Genomic DNA, 22,713 nt, shown 5'->3' with positions numbered 1-22,713 from the left:
CACTGTGTTGGATGGAAAATTAAATTTTATGGACGATTTTTTTGATAGAAACAGAAGACATAGTTTGAAACATGAGAAAGAAAGAGTTTATTGAAAGTGATAATAACTGTTAAGTAGTGGGGACTTTTGTTATTTGTTTTTTTTTTTGTTTTTTTTTTTTTTTAATATTGGGAGTAGGAAGTACCATACACCTGGGTGTATGGTATAAGAATTGATTGATGCACACACTTGCCTTCAATTCACTAAAATCATCGTAATTTGCTTATTTCTCAACGGAATCGACTCATTCTCGCGCCATTTTCTTCTTCTCTTCGTCCCCCATCTGTCTCTGTTTCAGTTTTGAAAATGCTACTAATTGTTGTATTTTTGTGTCTAGTGTCATTCTTGGGCGCTACCATGGACGATTAGGAGAGCATAAGGTAGCAGTGATAGGATTACTCGGCATTAAGTTGGTATTATGTGTTAGTTTGAGTATTTGTTCCTTACATGTGTTGTAAATCCCAGGAATTAACACTCAAATAGCGTAATTCGAGCTACCTACACGTGAATATTGATGGAAATAGAGAGATGTGATAAAGGAATGATTGAACGGAATTGTATTTGATTTAATGAATAGCATAACCCAAATGAATACAGGATACTTCTATTTATAGTGGCTAGTACCATCTAACTGTAACTAACTCTTCTAACTACTTGCCAACTCAACAATTGATCATAACAACTATTTTCCACTTACATACAACTAACTAAAGCCAGTTCAACAAACTGTAACATTCCTCCTCCCTTGAAACAAGACTTGTCCTTAAGTCTGAGAATTGAATGTAGGGAATTTGGCTTCAAACTCATCTGCATATTCCCAAGAAGCTTCTGTTTCCGAAAAACCAACCCACTGAACCAGATATTGAGCCCTGGCCATGTTCTGAAACTTCACTACTCTTCTGTCCAAGATAGCTTCTGGTTCAATGATTGTTAAACAATCTTTATTTCTGAACCAGGGAGGGATTAGAGGGGTGTCAGGCAGTACACCTCTGAACTGTTTGAGTTGCGATACATGGAACACGTTATGAATTTGTGCTTCCGGAGGCAACTTCAATCTATAAGCAACTTTTCTAGTCGCTGCTTCAATTTGGAATGGCCCAAAGTATTTCGCTGCTAACTTTTGGTTTACTCTTAGTGCTACTGTAGATTGTCTATATGGCTGCAATTTTAACCATACTCATGAAGGAAAAGTAGATCTATATACTTGACATATTCATATATGTTTTAATTTAATTTACTCATAAAATTAATGGTGATCTTATGCATGCAAACTAATGAACAATATAAAGAAGAAATGTTCATCTTACATTGGAAATTCGGTTTATATGGGCACAAGAGATATCACCTTTCTCTCTTGTTCTTGTGCTTTCCTTAGTGGAAGAACTAAGATCCAAGTATAGGATCTCTCCCAAAGATTTATACCCAAAGCACACTCTTAATTAAAATTAATATTATAAATACTAGTACAATATTAATCTTGTAAAAATTGACCCAAAAATATTATAGGACACTTAATATTTTCGGTTTATGGGAGGAGGAAGAAGGAAGCTTTTTTTCTCTCTAAAACTCAAATTTTAGAATAATGAAGAATGAATACTACAACAATAATGTTAAGTATTGTTTATCAAAATATATGGCAAAAACCCCTTTGATTTTCCTATGGAAAACCGGGTAAGGGAAGAGGAGGGGAGAAAGAGTGAGCCAATGCATGCAAGAGTTTATATTCACAATGTAAACTAGGTTGCAAGGCTAGTCTATTAGGGAAATGATTGTGTTATCCATTAGCATAATCAAACACAATATTAGCCTAATCCTCCTCTTTATTTTCGGCACATTCATAAAATGGAATCCATTTTATTTTTGTCAATTGTCAATATGTCACATGTCATATGTTACATAAATTTGTTATATATTTTTAACATATTAAAAATCAACGTATTAATAAAAATACGTCATATACAAAAATAGACTTAGTAATTCATAATTACTTGTACCAAAATATTTTACCAATTATAAATCACAACAATTTGTATTTATAATAATTCATTCAAATTTAATTGTTTCCTTAAACAATAATTTCATCTGAGTAATGATACAATTCGATTACTCAGACCGTGTCTCATTTTAATCAATTTCAATGAGATACGTAAATATTACTTTCGAAATCGTCCGTCAATTTTAATTAAATTAATTGACTCGTAACGTTATACGATCAATTAATTGATCAATTAAGAGTGTTGCCCTATAGGTATGACCTAGGGGATCAACTGATCACCACCGTCGCACGACAGTAATGTCGAACTCTAGTCAGCAAATCATTACCGATATATGTTGATCAGTTGACAGTAAATATTACTTCCCAATTGTATTCTTTATAACGAGACTTAAACATGTGATCATCATGATCAACAGTCGTGATCGCATTATTGTCGGAAGACACATATTCCAACAATCTCCCACTTGTCCTCGACAAGTGTGCGTCATCAATTCTCTTGTCCTATTACTATCTCCCACTCAATGCAAGGTGTCTTTCAGGTCGTACTTGCAAGTGATCATATCGAGAGTGGTTTCCTCGATCTGGAGAATAACTGATTGACCGGATTTATCCACCATGGATACATTCCGAGCGTGGCCACGCATTTCCAGTTCATTACTCCTCGAGTGGCCCTGAGATATTTTTATAACCCTGACTAGGGGTGGACAATTCCTATCGCACTCATTCCCTTCAACTAGCCACAACCATCATAACCCAAAATATGCCCATTTGAGCCCATTTACGAAGGTCGTAGTAACACAAATCAAAGTTAATCTGAAACTGTGCCATCTTAGGCGAATAGTCTTTAGTCAAAAGAATCGACTCATTTGAATACTATTGCAGCTCTCGCCACGACCAGGCTATATAAATTTGCCAGAACTCTTTAAGCGGTTATTAGGCCCGACAAAATGTTCCTAACAGTCTGCCTATGTGATCGACTAGTCATCTCACATGACTCTATGACACTTGATATTTCCATCAATCGCATCACACTCTAGTCACTTCGAGACGTCACCTCATACAAGTGACTATGGGCAAATACAAGGTTAATCCATGTTCACTTTAACGGGGTTCAGTTTTCACTACAACCCGTTTGGATATAACAATGTATAAAGTGAGTTAATAATAACTCAAACGACAAATGTCGACATCACACTCAGGTAGTCAATACCATATTACAACCTTGTGATGCATATCGTAAGTGTAAACACTTATTGATTGCAATAGAAGTTTAACATGCCATGTGTCCATGTGTTCAAACTTCTTATACTTGCATTTTCCTTTACATTCATGTTATCTCTCATAGTATGAACCTTACCAAGTACACATCATGGTTTCCGACCTTGGTTTCGGTTCTTTATCTTGAAAGAACTTCGTTATCGATTATCACATAACGAACGAATTTGTGGTGAATGATATAACTTGTACTGATCAAGTACTCCATCCACACACAATGCACTAGGTACATATTTTGTAGAGTCTTTCAACAATTTGTCAAGATGATTAGCCTAGCACTTCTTACAAGTCCTAGCATAGTTAGGAAAGATTAGTTTTTGAGTAACTTCTTATTCAACTAAGTATCTTTCCAAACTTCTTATTTCTCCTTTTGACTTGAAAAGTTTAGGATTTTCATAAATCTTTACGTGTGTTCGGATTTTCTATAATATGTGCAACCTCTTAACACATAATAGAGTATTCTGTCAAACACTGAAATCGTTCATCGGATTCTCCTCGAGAATTCATGACGTTTCTTGTATGGCTTGCCAATGAATCATCATGCTCTCATGCAAATGATTCACTATTGGACATGTGCATGATTATTCTAATGGCGAAAACATTAGTTACTAATAATCATGAGATCAACCGTTCATAGGTTCAATAAACGACCATGACTGCTAATGGCAATTCCATTTTCATCTACATGAATAACCTATGTGTATGTTGATACGATGTGTATCTCTTAATACTAATCCAATATTTCTTGACGTAATTGGATTCATCATAGTCCAAATTCATCGAGAATTGAAAACTCAATTACTTCTTTGTGAAAGAAGATATTAGCTCGTCATTCCTAATGAGTAATGAGTTGTAAACATTCAAAGGATGATAGCTCCCACTAAATTCCATGTCTTCACATGATAATTTCTAATGCTCCCACTTAATTCCACATGTTTCGAAATTGATTACTCAATTGAGAACATTTCAAAATTTGGAATGTATGTTGCTTTGCAAAGTTATTAAGATGACACCATATATGTTCTTATCATATCCTTTCAAAATTCCTATTTCGAAGAGGTCTCATCTTAACCTTATTGAAAGAGATTTTAAATCTCTAACACATTCATGTCATAATGATGTGTGGCAATGTCATTTATTAAATATAAGTAATATCTAATGCACATCCTTCAAAATATCCCTTTTAGAAGGAGGTTTAACCAATTCATTTTCATAATGTGGTTAAGTAATGACATCTACGTGGTTTAAAACTTTGGCTATTGAAGATATCGGTATATCATTCCTTGCAACCTCTAGTCATAAATCTCGCTTATTACTAGGATGTTACATTGATTCATTTAGGCTCTTAAGTAAATCTCAAGGTTCGAAACTATTGGTCAAAATTTATCATAAACTAGTCAAAACTCTTGTTAAGACTTTATATTAGTCATTTTGTTCCAAAACTTTCTTTTGGTCTCCTCGTGTAGTTATCTTGAGAACACAAAACTTTCTTTTGGTCTCCTCATGTAGTTATCTTGAGAGCATACTCTTATGATTACTTCACTTGGTCTCTTTAGTCATATAGAACTTACTTGAGACCATAGATCTCATCTATTGGGTATACTATATGAATAGATATACCTTCATTCAAATCATTCTCTCTCTTGCGTAGATCTCATTTACACAATCTTATCTTGGTGTGAGTTGTGTCCTCATTTTTCTCTCACTCTATCTTTAGAATAAATACACTAGAGATTCAAAGATAGTATATGAGACACAAATAATGATGTTGAAGTTATAAGGAGAACTATCTCATAGATTTGACTAAATAGTTTTAGATTTCGTATGTGTACTTGGTGATTGACATACCTTTAAGAGAGTTCGTAGACTCAAGGTCACTTTTATGATTGCTCATACACAAGCTTTAAGCATGTGGACATATAATGAATCCCGTCATTATATTTGTCTATTAGATCACTTTAAGTTATATGTTTCTAAGAACAAGCATTTAAACATGAATTTTAGAACAAAAGGATAAAATGATAAAACGGGTGACTTGGGTTGCAAACCAAGTCACCATTATCCAAAATACAATAAATTATCCAAAATACCTCTCCATGTCGAACACGGAAACTTAAGGTTCTAAAATCCAAAACATAATTTAAAATAAGACAATAAAAAGCGAAGCTCCATGAAAGCTATTCCTAGCTCCTTGATGGTTTCTTAAGCTTGCTTTTCTTTTCCTTTGTCTTTGCTTGGTGGAGGCCCTATTTACAATAAAAAGGGAGATACATTATCACAACTTTGTATCACAATACCATAGTTGAATTAGAAACATAAAAGAAAGGATAGTCATTTACCTACTGGAGTAATCTTTCCAGCCTTAATATCACCAAGGTATTTGGAACAATTTCTTTTCCAATTTCCCATACTATTACAATAATGGCATTTATCAAGAGGACCCTTCTTGATTTTTGAAGTGCTAGCATCATTAGCCTTAGCTTTGGTGAAAGTGGGAGCTTGCTTCTTACCCTTCCTCCCATTCCTTTTGAACTTCCCCTTACTCTTAGTGCTTATGTTAAGCACATCCTTTGGAGGGTTTACATTTAACCCCATGTCCCTCTCGGCTTGCACAAGTAACTTGTGCAATTCTTCAAGAGACACATCCTTGTCTTGCATGTTAAAATTCACCCGGAATTGAACATACGCTTTGACTTTGGACAAGGAGTGTAGAATCCTATCTACAATGAGTTCTTTGGGGATTTCAACCTTTTGAATTTTCAAGGTCTCGACAAGCTCCATAAGTTTGAGCACATGAGGGCTAAACTTTTGGCCCTCTTTGAAGTCGAGATCAAAGAATGCCGCGGCCGCCTCATATTGGACGATCCGCGGAGTTTGTGAAAACATTGTCACAAGCTTGGAGTAAATCTCATTAGCGTTGCCCATTTTAAAGGATCTCCTTTGGAGATCCGCCTCCATCGCAAATATCAAGACATTTTTCATTGTGGCGGACTCTTTTTGGTAAGCCTCATATGCTTCCCTAGTGGCGGCGGTCGACCTAGTAGTAGGTTCGGGTGGAGAGGCCTCGGTAAGGTAACGAAGCTTGTCGTCACCTTGGGCGGCTAATTTGAGTTGGGCATCCCAATCGGAGAAATTTGACCCATTCTTTTCAAGTTTACATCGATCCATGAAGGATCGGAGCCATGATGATTTAGCGAGAGGCGTGGCATTAGGGGTTGGTGTTGCCATTTGTTATGAGAAAAAAAGAAGTGGTACAAAACAAAATAGAAGGAGTAAAACAAATGTCGTTTTAATAATAATACTCGTAAAAATTTATAATTTAAACAAGTTTTATGCATTTTTCTAGTGACCTCTACCCAACTAGATAAATGATTCCAAGACCCAAATTCATATCGACTTAGGCACGGTAGGGCCGATTCATCCTTTATCAATATAACTCGGTGGATTAACGTTTAATCGATTCTACTTTTAGAACTCTTGGTCGATAAAATTACTCTAATGTTTATCTATAGCCCGGAACACATGCGACTACGGTCACGAATACTTCCGTTGAGCTCAATCCAAATTTCGAATAAATGTGTCCATGATCCAAATCCACATCAACTCGGGCACGGTAGGGCCGATTCATCCCTTATCAACATGAATTCGGTGGATAGACATTTATCACCCACTTCCCCTACGTAACAAGTTTTGTACCCCGGTAGGGCCGAGTGCACTCCCTCGCGAAATAGGTTTTCATGGTTTCTATTATTTGGTAAGGCTATGTCTCAATTGAATATTTTAGCGAGAGGTCATGTCAATTTATTATCTATCAAGTTTTAAGTGAACTAAAGCGGTGAACTACGATAATTCTAATTGACACGGTCGATAAACTCGATGAAGATGATGATGCATGTTTTAGTTATGGCGATTTAGCGATGCATGTGACATATAAATAAAATGCAAAACATAAAAAATTCCTAGTATGGCCTTCCTAAAATAGAAAAACTATTTAACTATTACATATTCGGAAACCAACTCCATTGGTCCCTTGAACTTCGGTTGTGGCACGCATCTCGAGGCAACACCGTCTTTATGTAACGCCATCTTGAAGAAATCCGTCTTTGGGAACTCCGAAATGAATAAAATTACATAATAAATTACATAATTTCCTATTATACATTTGTAACTAAAATAAAATAAATCTATTAAATTACAAAACGGTGATATGAGATCACAATAAAATTACAACCGAATCGATATTCCCATACATTTCGGGAAATACCAATTAAAAACTAAAGCCATACTAAGTAAAAATTACATAATTCAAAAATTACATAAATTAAAATTATGACAATCATAAAGAAAATGCAGCATTATAATATGTATGAACATGCCCAATTTTATGCTAAATCGCCTTTAAATAGCCAATATCGTATATTACTCTTTTTTTACGGATTTGCGTGATTTCAACATTTTATAATCACAAAATTACATAAATTCATATTTATGCATAAGTTAATTACCCTAACCTCTTAGGAATCAAAATTTAGCCTTCACTAATTATTTGACCATAATTAACTCATCTTTCTAAAATGTGTTCATTAATGGACTTGAAATTATAAAAATAAGCCATAATCTTCAAATAAATCACAAAATTTCAAATAAATTTGAAATTTGAAATTTAAACTTATGAACATTCTGGAAAAATACCACGACACTCATAATGTTCAAAAACTTAGGTTAAAAATTTCGAAATTTATCCGGAAAAACAATGTTGCGGTTTATCGGTTTTTAACAAAATAATCATAAAAACATGAGAAAAATATATTCACCAACTTTTCAATTTTAGATCTGAAAATGATAATAAAATGCAACATGTGACGTTTTTCCTTAGTCATAGATTATGTTTTATTAATATTTCACTAATAATGTCACTATTTATGCTATTGTTCTTCAAAAAATCATAAATCATGCACAAAGACTTCAATATAGCCTACTATTTTACACACATCTAGTAAAATTGCAGGTGACAACATACTAAATTTCTATGAACAGATTCGAAATTTAACTCATATTAACCTATTTTTCACTTAAATCCGATTTTAATAATGAAAAATCCATTTTTCGAGCATAAGAAGTCCAAAAATTATGAAAATTTACAGGTTATCTCAAAATAATATATGTGACAACATATCCAAAAATCACTGGAAAATTTGAAGTTTAGCTAATTTTAGTCCAAAAATGACATTTTTACTCATAAAATCATATTTTAATGCCATTATTGTATAATATGAACAATAAAAATCCGTAAATTAACCAAAATATCCTAAAAATATTTTAGGACCAGAAATTTTAACATGCATGATGATTTTCGTGATATATCATAATAACACAAATTATACAAGTTTTATATGTTATTCTTATAACTCGGAAAAACTTTTAACCGATTTGCATGCAAACAACCATGGCTCTCTGATACCGATTGAAGGAAAAGTAGATCTATATACTTGACATATTCATATATGTTTTAATTTAATTTACTCATAAAATTAATGGTGATCTTATGCATGCAAACTAATGGACAATATAAAGAAGAAATGTTCATCTTACATTGGAAATTCGGTTTATATGGGCACAAGAGAGATCACCTTTCTCTCTTGTTCTTGTGCTTTCCTTAGTGGAAGAACTAAGATCCAAGTATAGGATCTCTCCCAAAGCTTTATACCCAAAGCACACTCTTAATTAAAATTAATATTATAAATACTAGTACAATATTAATCTTGTAAAAATTGACCCAAAAATATTATAGGACACTTAATATTTTCGGTTTATGGGAGGAGGAAGAAGGAAGCTTTTTTTCTCTCTAAAACTCAAATTTTAGAATAATGAAGAATGAATACTACAACAATAATGTTAAGTATTGTTTATCAAAATATATGGCAAAAACCCCTTTGATTTTCCTATGGAAAACCGGGTAAGGGAAGAGGAGGGAAGAAAAGAGTGAGCCAATGCATGCAAGAGTTTATCTTCACAATGTAAACTAGGTTGCAAGGCTAGTCTATTAGGGAAATGATTGTGTTTTCCATTAGCATAATCAAACACAATATTAGCCTAATCCTCCTCTTTATTTTCGGCACATTCATAAAATGGAATCCATTTTATTTTTGTCAATTGTCAATATGTCACATGTCATATGTTACATAAATTTGTTATATATTTTTAACATATTAAAAATCAACGTATTAATAAAAATACGTCATATACAAAAATCGACTTAGTAATTCATAATTACTTGTACCAAAATATTTTACCAATTATAAATCACAACAATTTGTATTTATAATAATTCATTCAAATTTAATTGTTTCCTTAAACAATAATTTCATCTGAGTAATGATACAATTCGATTACTCAGACCGTGTCTCATTTTAATCAATTTCAATGAGATACGTAAATATTACTTCCGAAATCGTCCGTCAATTTTAATTAAATTAATTGACTCGTAACGTTATACGATCAATTAATTGATCAATTAAGAGTGTTTCCCTATAGGTATGACCTAGGGGATCAACTGATCACCACCGTCACACGACAGTAATGTCAAACTCTAGTCAGCCAATCATTAGCGATATATGTTGATCAGTTGACAGTAAATATTACTTCCCAATTGTATTCTTTATAATGAGACTTAAACATGTGATCATCATGATCAACAGTCGTGATCGCATTATTGTCGGAGGATGCATATTCCAACAACCCAGTCCCCTGAATCGAACCTTCTATCAGTTCTTCCTCTGTCCGCTAAACTTTTCATTCTGTCTTGAGCTTTCTTGAGGTGATATTTCAAAGACTGTATCACTGCCTCCCTCCATTGAAGAGACCTGTCCACTGCTTCAACTTTTGTTTCACCAGGAAAATAAGGAAGATAGACTGGTGGAGGTTGATTATAGACAATTTCATAAGGAGTAAGATGAGTGGCAATGTGAAAATTGGTATTATACTACCATTCAGCTAATGGCAACCAGAGACTCCAGTCCTTAGGATGAGAACTACTCATACATCGCAAAAAAGTTTCTAAACACCTATTTACCACCTCAGTTTGCCCATCCGTTTGAGGATGGCATGCAGAAGACAACAATAGTTTCGTGCCTTGTAGTGAGAAGAATGCTTGCCAGAAAGAGCTAATAAATACAATATCTCTATCACTCACAATACTCCTTGGCCAACCATGTAGCTTAAAAATGTGATCCAGATATAATTGAGCCACATCCCTAGCTGAACAAGGATGCTTTAATGGTAAAAAAATGAGCCATTTTACTAAGTCTATCAACTATCACCAAGATAACTTCTTTACTTTGCGACTTTGGCAAACCAGTTATAAAATCCATAGAAATATCAATCAGAAGATATAATTGAGCCACATCCCTAGCTGAAGCAACTGTTGTAAAACCGTATTAAGGTGTGGGTCCAGAAGATAGCTGGCTTGTATAATTCTCTTTAAATCAGATAGAATTATTGAAATGGCAAAGCATAAAATTTCAGAACCCTGCACCCTTGATAGTGCATCAGCTGCAAGATTTTATTTGCCACTTTTATATTGTATCTCATAGTCAAAGCCCATTAATTTGGAAAGCCAAAACTGCTGAAAAGGAGTAGAAATTTTCTGTTGAAGCAGCCATTTCAAACTCTTTTAATCAGTTTTAACAATAAAGTGACTATTAATTAGATATTGCTCCCATTTTTTAATAGCAGTTACTAGAGCCAATAACTCTTTTTCATAGACAGACAACCTTTGCCATTTAGGGCCAAGAGTCTTACTGATATAGGCTAAAGGGTGATCATATTGCATCAAGACCGCACCTATACCACTTTGGGATACATCTGTTTCCACCACAAAAGTCTTAGAATAATCAGGAACAGCTAGCACATGTGCTATAACCAGTGCCCTTTTTAATTTTTCGAAGGCAAGTTGAGCTTCTGATCCCCAAGAGAAGCCTTCTTTTTTAAGTTGGTCTGTTAAAGGTTTAGAGATCCCTGCATAATGTCTGACAAATTTCCTTTAATAACCGGTAAGACCAAGGAAACTCCTCAGGTCTTTTACATTCCTAGGAACTTGCCATTTTCCACTGCAGCTATCTTTTGTGGATCTGTTTCTACTCCCTTAGCTGATATAAAGTGACCAAGGTACTCAACCTTATCTATAGCAAAATAACATTTACTTGGCTTGGCATAGAGTGAGTGTTGTTGCATCAAGTCAAAGACCTGCTTTAGATGGTTGACATGATCCTCTAGATTATTGTTATAGACAAGTATGTCATCAAAGAAAACTAACACATGTTTTCTGAGCAAAGGCTTGAAAATATAGTTCATCCAACTCTGGAACGAAGCTAGTGCATTAGTAAGCCCAAAAGGCATTACTAGGAACTCATAATGACCGGAATGAGTTTTAAATGCTGTCTTGTAAACATCACTATCATGAATCCTTAGTTGGTGATAACCAGCCCTTAAATCCAGTTTACTGAAGACAGTCGCTCCAGCCAACTCGTCAATCAACTCATCTACCACTGGAATTGAAAACTTGTCTTTGATAATTTTTTTGTCCAATTCTCTATAATCCACACATAATCTCCAACTGCCATCCTTCTTGCCAACCAACACAACAGGAGAAGCAAATGGGCTGCAACTTTGTTGTATAACACCTCTGTCCAACATTTCCTTGATTAATTGTTCTATTACATCTCTTTGCTTCAAAGGATACCTATAAGGTCTGATATTTACAGGTGCAACATCATTCTCCAAAGAAATTCTGTGATCAAACACACCTCTACTAGGTGGTAATTTAGTAGGTTCGGCAAATACATCTTTGTATATTTCCAAAAGTTGACCAATGGCTTTAGGATAACCTTGGTCCTGTGATGATGTACACCATGGATAAAATTGCATCTGCTCTAACCCAGCTTGTGCATTTTAGACATAAAATAGGTGAATAGAATTAGAGAACACCTTGTTATTAGCTGCACCACTTTTATCCAATTTTGGTGGAATTCCCCTAAGCATATGATGTTGGCCTTCATATTCAAAAGTCATCCACAACTTTTTAAAGTTCCATTTTACAGTGCCTAAATTACTCAACCATTGAACACCCAAAACCATATCACATCCTCCCAAGGGTATCAATAAGGCATCAGATTTGAACTCTGTATTTTGTAACCTCCAAGAAAACCCTTTACAAACATACTGACATGCTAGATGATTGCCATCAGCTACAGTTACTGCCTGCGGTGTAATCTTCTCGAGATCTAATCCCATTTTCTTAGCCAAAGATAGATCAAGGAAGTTATGAGTTATTCCTGAGTTGACCAAAATATGCAAAGGCTTTTTTCCTATATAACCAGTCACCCTCATTGCTTGAAATGCTTGATTACCAGCAAGAGCATTGACAGAAATGCAGGGATCCACGTTATTTACTTCAAATTCATTGTCAAACCTATGAGAATCATCAAGGCGTGCATCCCCAAAATCTCCTTCACTTCCCCATTCATTTTCCGCGGGAACAAAAATAGTGAATAATTGAGATTGCTTGAATTTACATTGATGATTCCTGTCATAGGGCTGGTCACAAAGGTAACACAACCCTTTCGCTATTTTTTCTGCCCTCTCAGCCATGGTAAGGTTCTTTCGTGGCAAATTTGCTTTTGAATTATTTTGGGAGATGTAATTTGATTTATATTGTGGTGTAGCTAGTATTGGCTGTTGTTTGGTGCTAGAGAAAGAAGGGTTGTTTTTTGTAGGATAAACTATATAATTTTTAGTGTAGTTCTTAGTTGCTTCCACACTTTCTTCCTGTAATCGAGCAAACTCCACTGCTTTTGCCAAGGTTTCAGGTTTAAAGGCTTGAACAAAAGGTTTCACAGTAGGTCGCAAACCACCAATAAAACTATCCAAGAAATAAGAGTCAGGCAAAAGCGGGTTTCTTTGCACCATCAAAGACTTCAAGTGCTCAAAAGAATCAAGATAATCCTCTAAAGAACCAGTTTGATGCAATCTATTGAACTGCTCTACCACATTCGCACCCAATTTATCTTTGAAACGAGCACAAACATCAATAATAAAAGTAGACCAAGAAACAAAATTTCTAGCAGCAATATATGCATTAAACCATGATTCAGCCTTGCCTATCATATGAATTGCAGCTAGGTCGACTTTCTGATCATCAGGAACTTTGCAAAGATTAAAGTATTTTTCACACTTCTGAATCCATAATCTAGAATTTTCGCCATGAAATGAGGGAAATTCGATTTTAGGAACATATCCAAATTGGCGTTGGTGATTGTGTGAATTACGATGGCGATTTAAAGTGCCCCCAGATTCTTCGCCAAATGATTCAATTGGCCTGTCCTTCAGCAACTGCATCAATTGTGCTAACTGATCTTCCATAGTCTTGTTTTGCTCCAACAATTGAGCCTGCAACTTTTGATTTTGTTCCTCCATTCGTTGTTCTAGACTCTTGAGTTGAGCTTCCATTGATTTCTTCTTAGATGGTGCCAGATTTGTGATAAAAGATGTAAGAAAATCAAAACAGGAGTGGAAAAATTTGTGCAGAAATTTGGGCGGAAATTAGCGTGGAAAAAGGTCTAAGATCGAAAAAAACATGATACCAATGTTGTAGATCCCAGGAATTAACACTCAAATAGCGTAATTCGAGCTACCTACACGTGAATATTGATGGAAATAGAGAGAGATGTGACAAAGGAATGATTGGACAGAATTGAATTTGATTTAATGAATAGCATAACCCAAATAAATGCAGGATACTTCTATTTATAGTGGCTAATACCATCTAACTCTAACTAACTCTTCTAACTACTTGCCAACTCAGCAATTGATCACAGCAACTATTTTCCACCTACACACAACTAACTAAAGCCAGTTCAACAAACTGTAACAACATGTGTTAAAGTTTGAGTCTTTATGTAATTTTTGAGTTATTGTGAAATGTGACGGTCTTATACTAGATTTACTTATTATTTGTGAAGGAAGTTTATGTTCTTGATTTCATGGTGAATTTAGGGTATGAAATTGGTGAATTACTTGTGTGAATTACTTCTTGTTCTTGTCTTAAAGGTTGTCTTAATTGTCTCGGTTTTAGGACTGTTTTAGGCGTGTTTTGTGGGACTGTTTTGGTGCTGATTTTGGGACGGTATAATGCTGTTTTGTGGGACTGTTTTGGTGTTAATTTTGGGACGGTATAATGCTGTTTTTGGGATTGTTTTGGTGCTGTTTTTGGGACAGTATATTGCTGTTTTGTGGGACTGTTTTGGTGCTGATTTTGGTGCTGATTTTGGGACTATATAATGCTATTTTTGGGACTGTTTTAGTGCTGATTTTGAGACGGTATAATGCTGTTTTTAGGACTGTTTTGGTGCTGATTTTGGAATGGTATAATGCTGTTTTAGGGACTGTTTTTGGGACGGTTTCTCGCTGTTTTGAGACGGCTTGTGGTGGCCGAATCGGGTCATGTTGGTGGTTAATGTATGTGACTCTATGGATGCTAGATTCCGTCTCAAGCAATTACATGAGCATGTCTTGTTAGTAGAATGTGAAACCATCTTATAATGGTTGTAGAAGGAAATTGCTAGACTCTTGTTTACATGGTTGTCTATTTGTATAAAATGGGTTATTTTCTTGTGTGCATTGTGAGAATTACGTCTTACTCATGCTTAGAATTTCCGTCTTAATTTGGTTCCGAAATGGGTGTTTGGGACGATTGTATGAGAACCGAAATTGGGCTGTTTTGGGACGTCATAAAGAATTTTATCTGGACAAAAGTTTGGTTGTCGGAATATGTAAACTATTGATTTTTCCGTCTCATCCGTCTCAAGTATATACATGAATTTTTCTTTTTAATTATATGTCCTTGTGCAAATTGGGTGAAGTGTGTCGTAGTGGTGAAACTGTGTGTTTGTCTCGGCCGGGCATGGGTTTTGGGTTGTGACGGCGGCTGGACAATGGTTGGTTGGGCAGTGGTCACGACCTGCTTTGTACGGGTTGGTCTCGGGTGGTTTAGGCTGGTTATGGGATATTCCGTGACCTTCTTTCGCTCCTTTATTCTATGCATTTTAATATCTATATTATGCTATTAACATGCCTCATATTTCTTAGGTTACCCATTTATCGTAGTATACACTCATGTATGGTTTACATTTAGGTTATTTAATGTTTTTCATAATGCAAATTGTTCATTCCCATTTGTTTACATTTTGTTCAAGTGACATGTATTTATGGAAGGAAATGCTCATTAATGTCATATAAGTATGAAATGGCTTAGTATATCTCATTAATGGATTCTTACTTGCTCATTCTCATGAATTCATCGCAATCCAAGTATGAAAGACTTAATTTAAATAATTATTGGTAATGAGCCGTATTCTTGTGAAAATGCCATAATAATGCTTATCTAGGATAAGTACCTGAGTTGAGTTGTACTCTTATAGGAATGTCATTATGCCGTGTTACTAGCTTGACCATCTTTACGCCTTACTTATGCCATTCTGCCAAGTATTAGTTTGCGCCGCTCTCGTGCCGTTCAGCCGGGAGTTGGTTAATTTATGATCATTCCGCCTCTTTCGTGCCGTTCTGCCGAATGTGGGTACTCGACTTCCGTTCTGTCGATCGAGTCATGGATGCGCACTGTTCTGCCGCATGTCGAATCGGGAACCGTTCTGTCCCGAGAGTCTGGCCAGATTTAGACTAGGACTGAGTTATTATGATCATTATTGTCGTCCTATCAAGGGAATTATATCTAATGAGTCTTAAAGGTCTTGCTTGGTTATATTTATTGACATATGTCATTCAAGGTAATAGTTATGGCTTATATTGATTGGATGTAAGAGTCTTGGTCCTATCGGATACTAGAGGTGAGATGCAAGCCTTCTAGTTGCGATATGATTGCCGGGATTGATGCTCCCATCCGTTTTTATGGTGAGATGCAAGCCATAAGTATGAATGTGACATTAGTAGCCACGTCCCGTGCAATGTTTGTTAAAAGGTTTTCAACGAAATGGCTATGATTTCCATTCATGTGTATGGTGTTGATTGACCTCTTGCTTATCTACCTCATATAGTATGGATGATTGCATTTGTCATATTTCATTGGAATTCGTGCTAGCGATTAAGTTACCGTGTCTATGTTCTTTATTTCCTTTCTTTTCTTATTTGAATATGCCTATGACTTGCTTATTTATCATTCTATCGTGTTTTCCCTTTTATTATGTCAACATGTATGATCCCATGTTTCGTTATGATTCAAGTTATTCACATCTTATTTAATGTGTTTGCCTATGTGAATTTTTTTGTTATATTTATATCGATTTAATGTGGCTGGGAGGATCCTTGAGTTACTCCCTACTGACTATGTCGTTGTTTACATGAATGCCAGATAATCAGTTGGTGCTTATATGGGGTTGAAGACGTGTGAGCTAGCGAGTACCTTGACCATCGGATTAGTTTTGCCTATTTTTACGCTTAGACTCACCTATTAAACATATTTATTCGTGGGATATCTTTTCCCCTCGTTTACTAAGCTCGGTTTGTAATAACCTAAGTTACTTATCGTTACACTTGTTTATTTACGTTAGTGATACCACGTGTTAAACTTTAATAAAGGTTTTAAAAAGTTTTAAAAATTCCATGATTTCCGCTGTAAATTTATTGGTTATGTCTTTCGCTTTAACGCGGGGTGTCACAGTAGCTCAATTATATCTACGGACAAAAATTCGTCTTAAGCTTAAGACGGTCAAGTATCATACTACTTGTGTATACCGTATAAGACACATATAATGTATATTCTTATAATGTACTTTTATATACACAAGTGGAATGTATTTACCCGTCTTAAGTTTTAGACGGATAGTATCGTCTTAATGGAGACCTGCTGAGAAAGAAAACGATGATATAATTGCTGCGTAATCACAATGATATAACTTTAGTTGCAAAACTATTACCCCTGTCAAATACGGAGTTATAAAGGCTTCTACATATCGACTGATATGTACAATTTCATGCATTAACTATCAAAAGAGTATTCGATAATGTAACGTTAAACTAATAGATAAATTATAACTTACATATAAAACTAAAATCAAACCGGATAACTATTTGCTCCACCAAGTTCATTCACCAAGTTCAGTAAGTCTAATTTTGTACCTGCAATACCAAATCAAACTTCACATTAGTATGTTTGACAAAACTTGTAGATCATATACACTGCCTATGAAACAAAAGCAATATACAAAGTATAAACTTTGAATACAATAAGAGGCCTATCTATAAGATGAGAACGTAAAAGAAAGTTGACTTCTTTGAGTGCTAATTTGAATTTATATAAAAGTCGTATGTTATTATTATCCTTATATTAATTAATTAATAATTATAATTATTTGATAGAGATGTCTAACCATCAAATTCTATAATTTTATTTAATCTACAATTCTTTTTATATCTTTTATATTTTTTCATTATTTTATTTCTTTAGATAGTATGCAAAAGTTGTTGTCAATAACATCGCTCGAAAAGTTTCTCTTGATGTAGCCAATAACATCACTCGAAAAGTACCTCTTTGGGCCTAGATATAACATCGTCTTATTTAACATCGCCTAGATATCGTGAAAAAAAAATGATTGTTTGGCAAATTGTTTATTAGAATCATGATTTAACATTAAATAATGTTTATGGTTGAAACGAAACATATAAACGGATTTTGATTTGCATGGTGGTATTTTTTCCTTAAGATTAGTGTTTAAGCTTTTTAGGGAGATTTTTATATCTCTGTACTGTTGAGGATAAATAAGAGTTTCATAATTAATGTTGTGTGTTTGATGTGTCAATGAATCAATGAAAAAGTTTAGTACAAAACTCTAACTATTGTTAGAGCCCTAAAATCTCATGTCTGAGAAGGAATTGTTTAAATAAATAGATAGTTAATTATGTTAGAGCCTTTGTAGTATGAGGCTTTTGAAGTCAACTTGATTAACAATAATTTTAATCAAACCTTAATTATAGATATGTAAACGTGAAAGTGTTAATTAGGCCCCATAACTTTAGCCAATTGTGAGATTATGCCCCATAATTTACAAATGTGGTAATTAGACCTCATAACTTTGTCAAAAAGTGAAATCTAACTCAATTTCTCTTTTTAACTTAATTCTTATTATTAGATCATTTTATATATAAGTTCATTGTACACTAAATAATTATTAACATTTTAAACGTATTTATTTAATTTACTAACATAATTTTTAGAATATTTTTATATTTTTTACTAATTTTATTATAATTCACATACATATGAGGGTACGTTTCCAAGTTTTCAATTTTATTTAATTCATTCAAATATTTGTTTCCAACAACGTGTAATAAATTGCATACACAATTTTAAATTTTTAATAAGTTTTATTGTATACTTATAAATTGTATTTATAAATGAAATTAAATTTTTTGGTATAATTTTGGTTGAAAATAAAAAATTAGGTTGAATTTCACTTTTTTATCAAAGTTATGGGGCCTAACTACTACATTTGTAACTTATAGGACTTAATCTCTAAATTGGCTAAAGTTATGGGGTTAATCACCGCTTTCGCGGATATGTAAACATTAAACCTTTATTAATCTAATACTCTCGATATCGATTGTATAAATCCCCGTCACCGTCACTTTGTTTTCTACCTTAGAGTACTCTTACGTGGATTTTGGAATATGACTGTTTGCATGATATATTATTACAAAGAAAAAAAGAATAATAGTTAATATGATAAAGGGTTTTTCTATACTATGCCCACTAGGCATAGGATAAGAAACCCAAAAGGGAAAGAATTAATGATGTTTTTATGGGAAAAACCCAATATCCTATCACTTTACAAAAAAAACATCATTAATTCTTTCCCTTTTGGGTTTCTTATCCTATACCTAGTGGGCATAGGATAGAAAAATCCTATGCTAAAAGTTATATCGTTTTTTTAAAGGGTGTCCTAAACCGTGTTCCTTTTAGGGCATACATTAATAAGACAAATATGGAAAAATTTACAACATATTCTCATGAAAAAATGTAAGAATAAACATAGTTTTACCAAAATTAGTGAGACTATCTTAAGAAGCATCCCATATTTGCCATTAATATGTGTCCTAAGGGCATATGTTAAAAAACCGTCTAGAAAATATACATTATTTTTAGATGAGATTTTTTCAACATTAGTTATATCATAGCTTGCAAATATCGTAAGAATCTACACGGAATTTTTACTTTCTCTATTTGTTATAAACAATCTCTATACTACAACGTACATGTTTGAATCATACATGTAAACTAAACGTATAATAATAAAAAAGTAAAGTAGAAATCTTCAAAGCCCAAGAATAATGTCATTAACATGACGAAATTGCATTATATGCTCCGTATTCAAGCCGTGGGAAAACTATATCTTAGCTTCAAAGCCTTAGATATGAGTATATTATACGGAGTATTATCAAGTTCTAAAAAGCGCACATCTAAGAAAATACAGTTGAGTAATTAGAAAGAGTTTAACTTTTGTGAAATACTCTCGAGCATCATAAACCACTTAAAAAAAATAAAGGGTTTTTCCCATTTATGCCCTCGTATTATTCACTTTTCCCATCTGTACCCCTTCGTATGAGAACTTATTAACCGTGCCCTTAAACTTAATTAGTTGGCCCATCAGTAGCTAATCTTACATTAACCGTCTATTTTAGACGTTAAGTGCCATGTTGGCACGCATTTTGCCAACTAAGCGTCTTACTAAGCACTGAGTTGGCATATGACTTGGCAACTTATGCCAACTATGCATCCACATATACTCCCTCTAAAATACCCATCCTCATATCGTCATTCACACTCTTCCCATTCAAAAACCTGAACAAACCCTTCACCTCCCCTGTCCATCTTCATCAACTGTCCCATCACAACCTCCACAACGCCACTCTCCTCAGTCGCTTCTTCATCCCTTCAACGGTGCTCTCCTTCTGCTCATTTGTCAGGTATGTAATCATCTCTGACGGTCTTTCAAATCCCTAGATTTGTTTGTTGCTGCAATATGATGTGTTTTTTTTTCCATTTTTGTTTGATGTTTTTGCATGTGAATTATGATCTATTTGGTGAACATTTTGTTTACATCTAAAACAGACTACAGTTTTACAATTACGATTTAGGGTTTCGTAATCATCAGATAATTGATTTAAAAATTAGGGCCTTTTCCAATTTCCATTACTTTTCTATATTATAATTTGAGTGTGATAGTTGATTATTGCTTAATGTATAGTGTTAAGATTTAATTTTGCATTTAGGGTTTAGGGTTTTGTCAAGAACATAATTTTGGTCTAAAAAATATGGCTTTTTTTTATCATCCCTGTCTTTGTGTATCTTATATTGAAGTGTAATGATTGATTATTGCAGAATGGAGAACATTAAATTGAAAATGAATTATAGAGGGCGTTGTGTTTATGTGAACAATGAATTATTGAAAATGTTTTATCTTGTGTATCTTGTCTTTACTGTCTTGGCATGAATAGAAACACTAACAATTTCCATCTTTTGTAGGCATTAGAAGGATGTCCATGGTCAGACATGCAACAAGGGCTCAAATTGCAGATTCATGGCGGATGATGGGATATGCCCAAACATCGACGAGAGGTTGAAAGTCTTTGAAGAAAGAATCAAGGTTACGTGAGGCATTTGCATCATCCCAAGGCTCAAGATGAGGTACGTGATGGGAGAACATACATGCTGTTAATCTTATAGATAGAACCGCAAATGTGGCGTGGCAAATCTCGGAATTCCCGCAAACATGCCATCCGTGCCATCATCACGCTAACAAGAACCCTTCGAGACTATGTCGTCATTGGTTTACAGTGGCCAATTATAAGGTTGCATATGGGCTGCCAATTTTACCTATAACTGACCCTGACCAGTGGCCAACTTTGGACTGCCCAACCTTGGAACCTCCAACACTTAAGAGGTCAATTGGCAGACCATCTAGAAATAGGAGGAGAGAGCCAGGTGAACAGAGAAAGGGGAAGAGGTCCAACACAGTTAAATGCAAGAAGTGTGGATGTTTTGGCCATAACTCCAAGACATGCAAAGGAGGGTACACAGCTAAGGAGAAGCGACAGTTAAATATTCAAACAAGAAGCCAAGTTGGAAGTGTGTCTGAGATAGGGGAAGAAAGCCAAAGTCAGAGCCATGTTGGAACATCTCTTAATGCACCAAAGGGTAAAAAGAGGAAGATAGGTAACTGATAAGTGTTGAAGCCATGTTGGAGCATCTTTTTGTGGGATTGAATGGTTTTCATTTGATGCAATTGTCAATCCATGATCTTGTTTTTTTTCATGTTTAGATCTCTTGAACAATGAAGTAAGGCATCCTGATGCTATGTATATGTCAGTTTGGCAATTTTTTGGGTAGCTAGTATCAGTAAAACAATGTAAACATTGCCTTAGTTTGGCTTTTGTTATAGATGCCTTGTTTGTTTCCATAATCCGGGTTATCATTCCATTTGTTTCTTTCCATTAATTGACGCCAAAATTGAAGTACAACTACAACTACAACAACAAAGATGAAAATGTCAGTCATTTCTTTCCATTTGTCTCTTGAACAAACCATTTTTCCCATTACATTTCAAGGTTTTCCATTACATTTTAATCACTACAATTACAACAACAAAGATGAAAATTAAAGCATTAAACATGAACATAAATTTCATGAAAGTAACAAGTTCTTCAAACTTCAACTTCAACCCATTAAGCTCAAATTTAATTAGATCTTCATTCTTCATCTTCATGCACTCTTCATCTTCATAATCATTCTTCATCTTCAACCCCAAAGCTTTTTTCTTAATGACATGTTCATCACTTAGCCACATAAAAAATCCATCACATTGAAGACATTTGAAATAAGCTTTTCGGGGATTCGTTGTTGAGCCCGATATCTTTAAAACCGCATATCTTCCACATAAATCGCATTTTTGATTTCGAAATTCAAGATCTTCAATTGGGTTATTCCTTCTCCAATTGGATGAAGAAGACATTGTTAAGATAAGAGGAGTGTGAAAAAATTGGAGGATTGATAATGAAATAAGATAGAGGAAGGAGTGAATTATATAGGTGAAGTTATGGAGGGAAGCTTTGGAGGGAAAGAATGAAATAAATGGAGGGAAAGTTTTTGGGGAAAAAAAAAAGCCAACTAAGCGTGCCAACATGGCACTTAACGTCTAAAATAGACGGTTAATGTAAGATTATCTACTGATGGTGTAATACTCCGTATTTATAAGTCTTGAGGTACTCTATCGAGTAGCCCTTACTCTGTCGAGTAAGGGCAAGTTGCGGAATAAAACAGTTTCTGACCTGTTGGGTAC

The 22,713-nt window shown here is 34.4% G+C and overlaps 1 protein-coding gene across 1 annotated transcript; it reads right to left on the bottom strand.

Moving 5' to 3' along the window:
- Positions 1–802: 802 nt before the first annotated feature.
- Positions 803–13,816, bottom strand: LOC141601756 (uncharacterized). The gene is made up of 5 exons (XM_074422059.1): positions 12,296–13,816; positions 11,410–12,202; positions 11,049–11,326; positions 10,050–10,292; positions 803–1,198 (listed from the first exon to the last, which is right to left on the bottom strand). Exons 1-5 carry the CDS (start codon positions 13,814–13,816, stop codon positions 803–805), a joined length of 3,231 nt encoding a protein of 1,076 aa, XP_074278160.1.
- Positions 13,817–22,713: the final 8,897 nt, after the last annotated feature.

Source organism: Silene latifolia, chromosome 9, assembly GCF_048544455.1.
Source record: "Silene latifolia isolate original U9 population chromosome 9, ASM4854445v1, whole genome shotgun sequence".
NCBI lineage: Eukaryota > Viridiplantae > Streptophyta > Magnoliopsida > Caryophyllales > Caryophyllaceae > Silene > Silene latifolia.
Note: the sequence above shows the minus strand (reverse complement) of the source record. Positions and strands in the feature narration are given on the sequence as shown.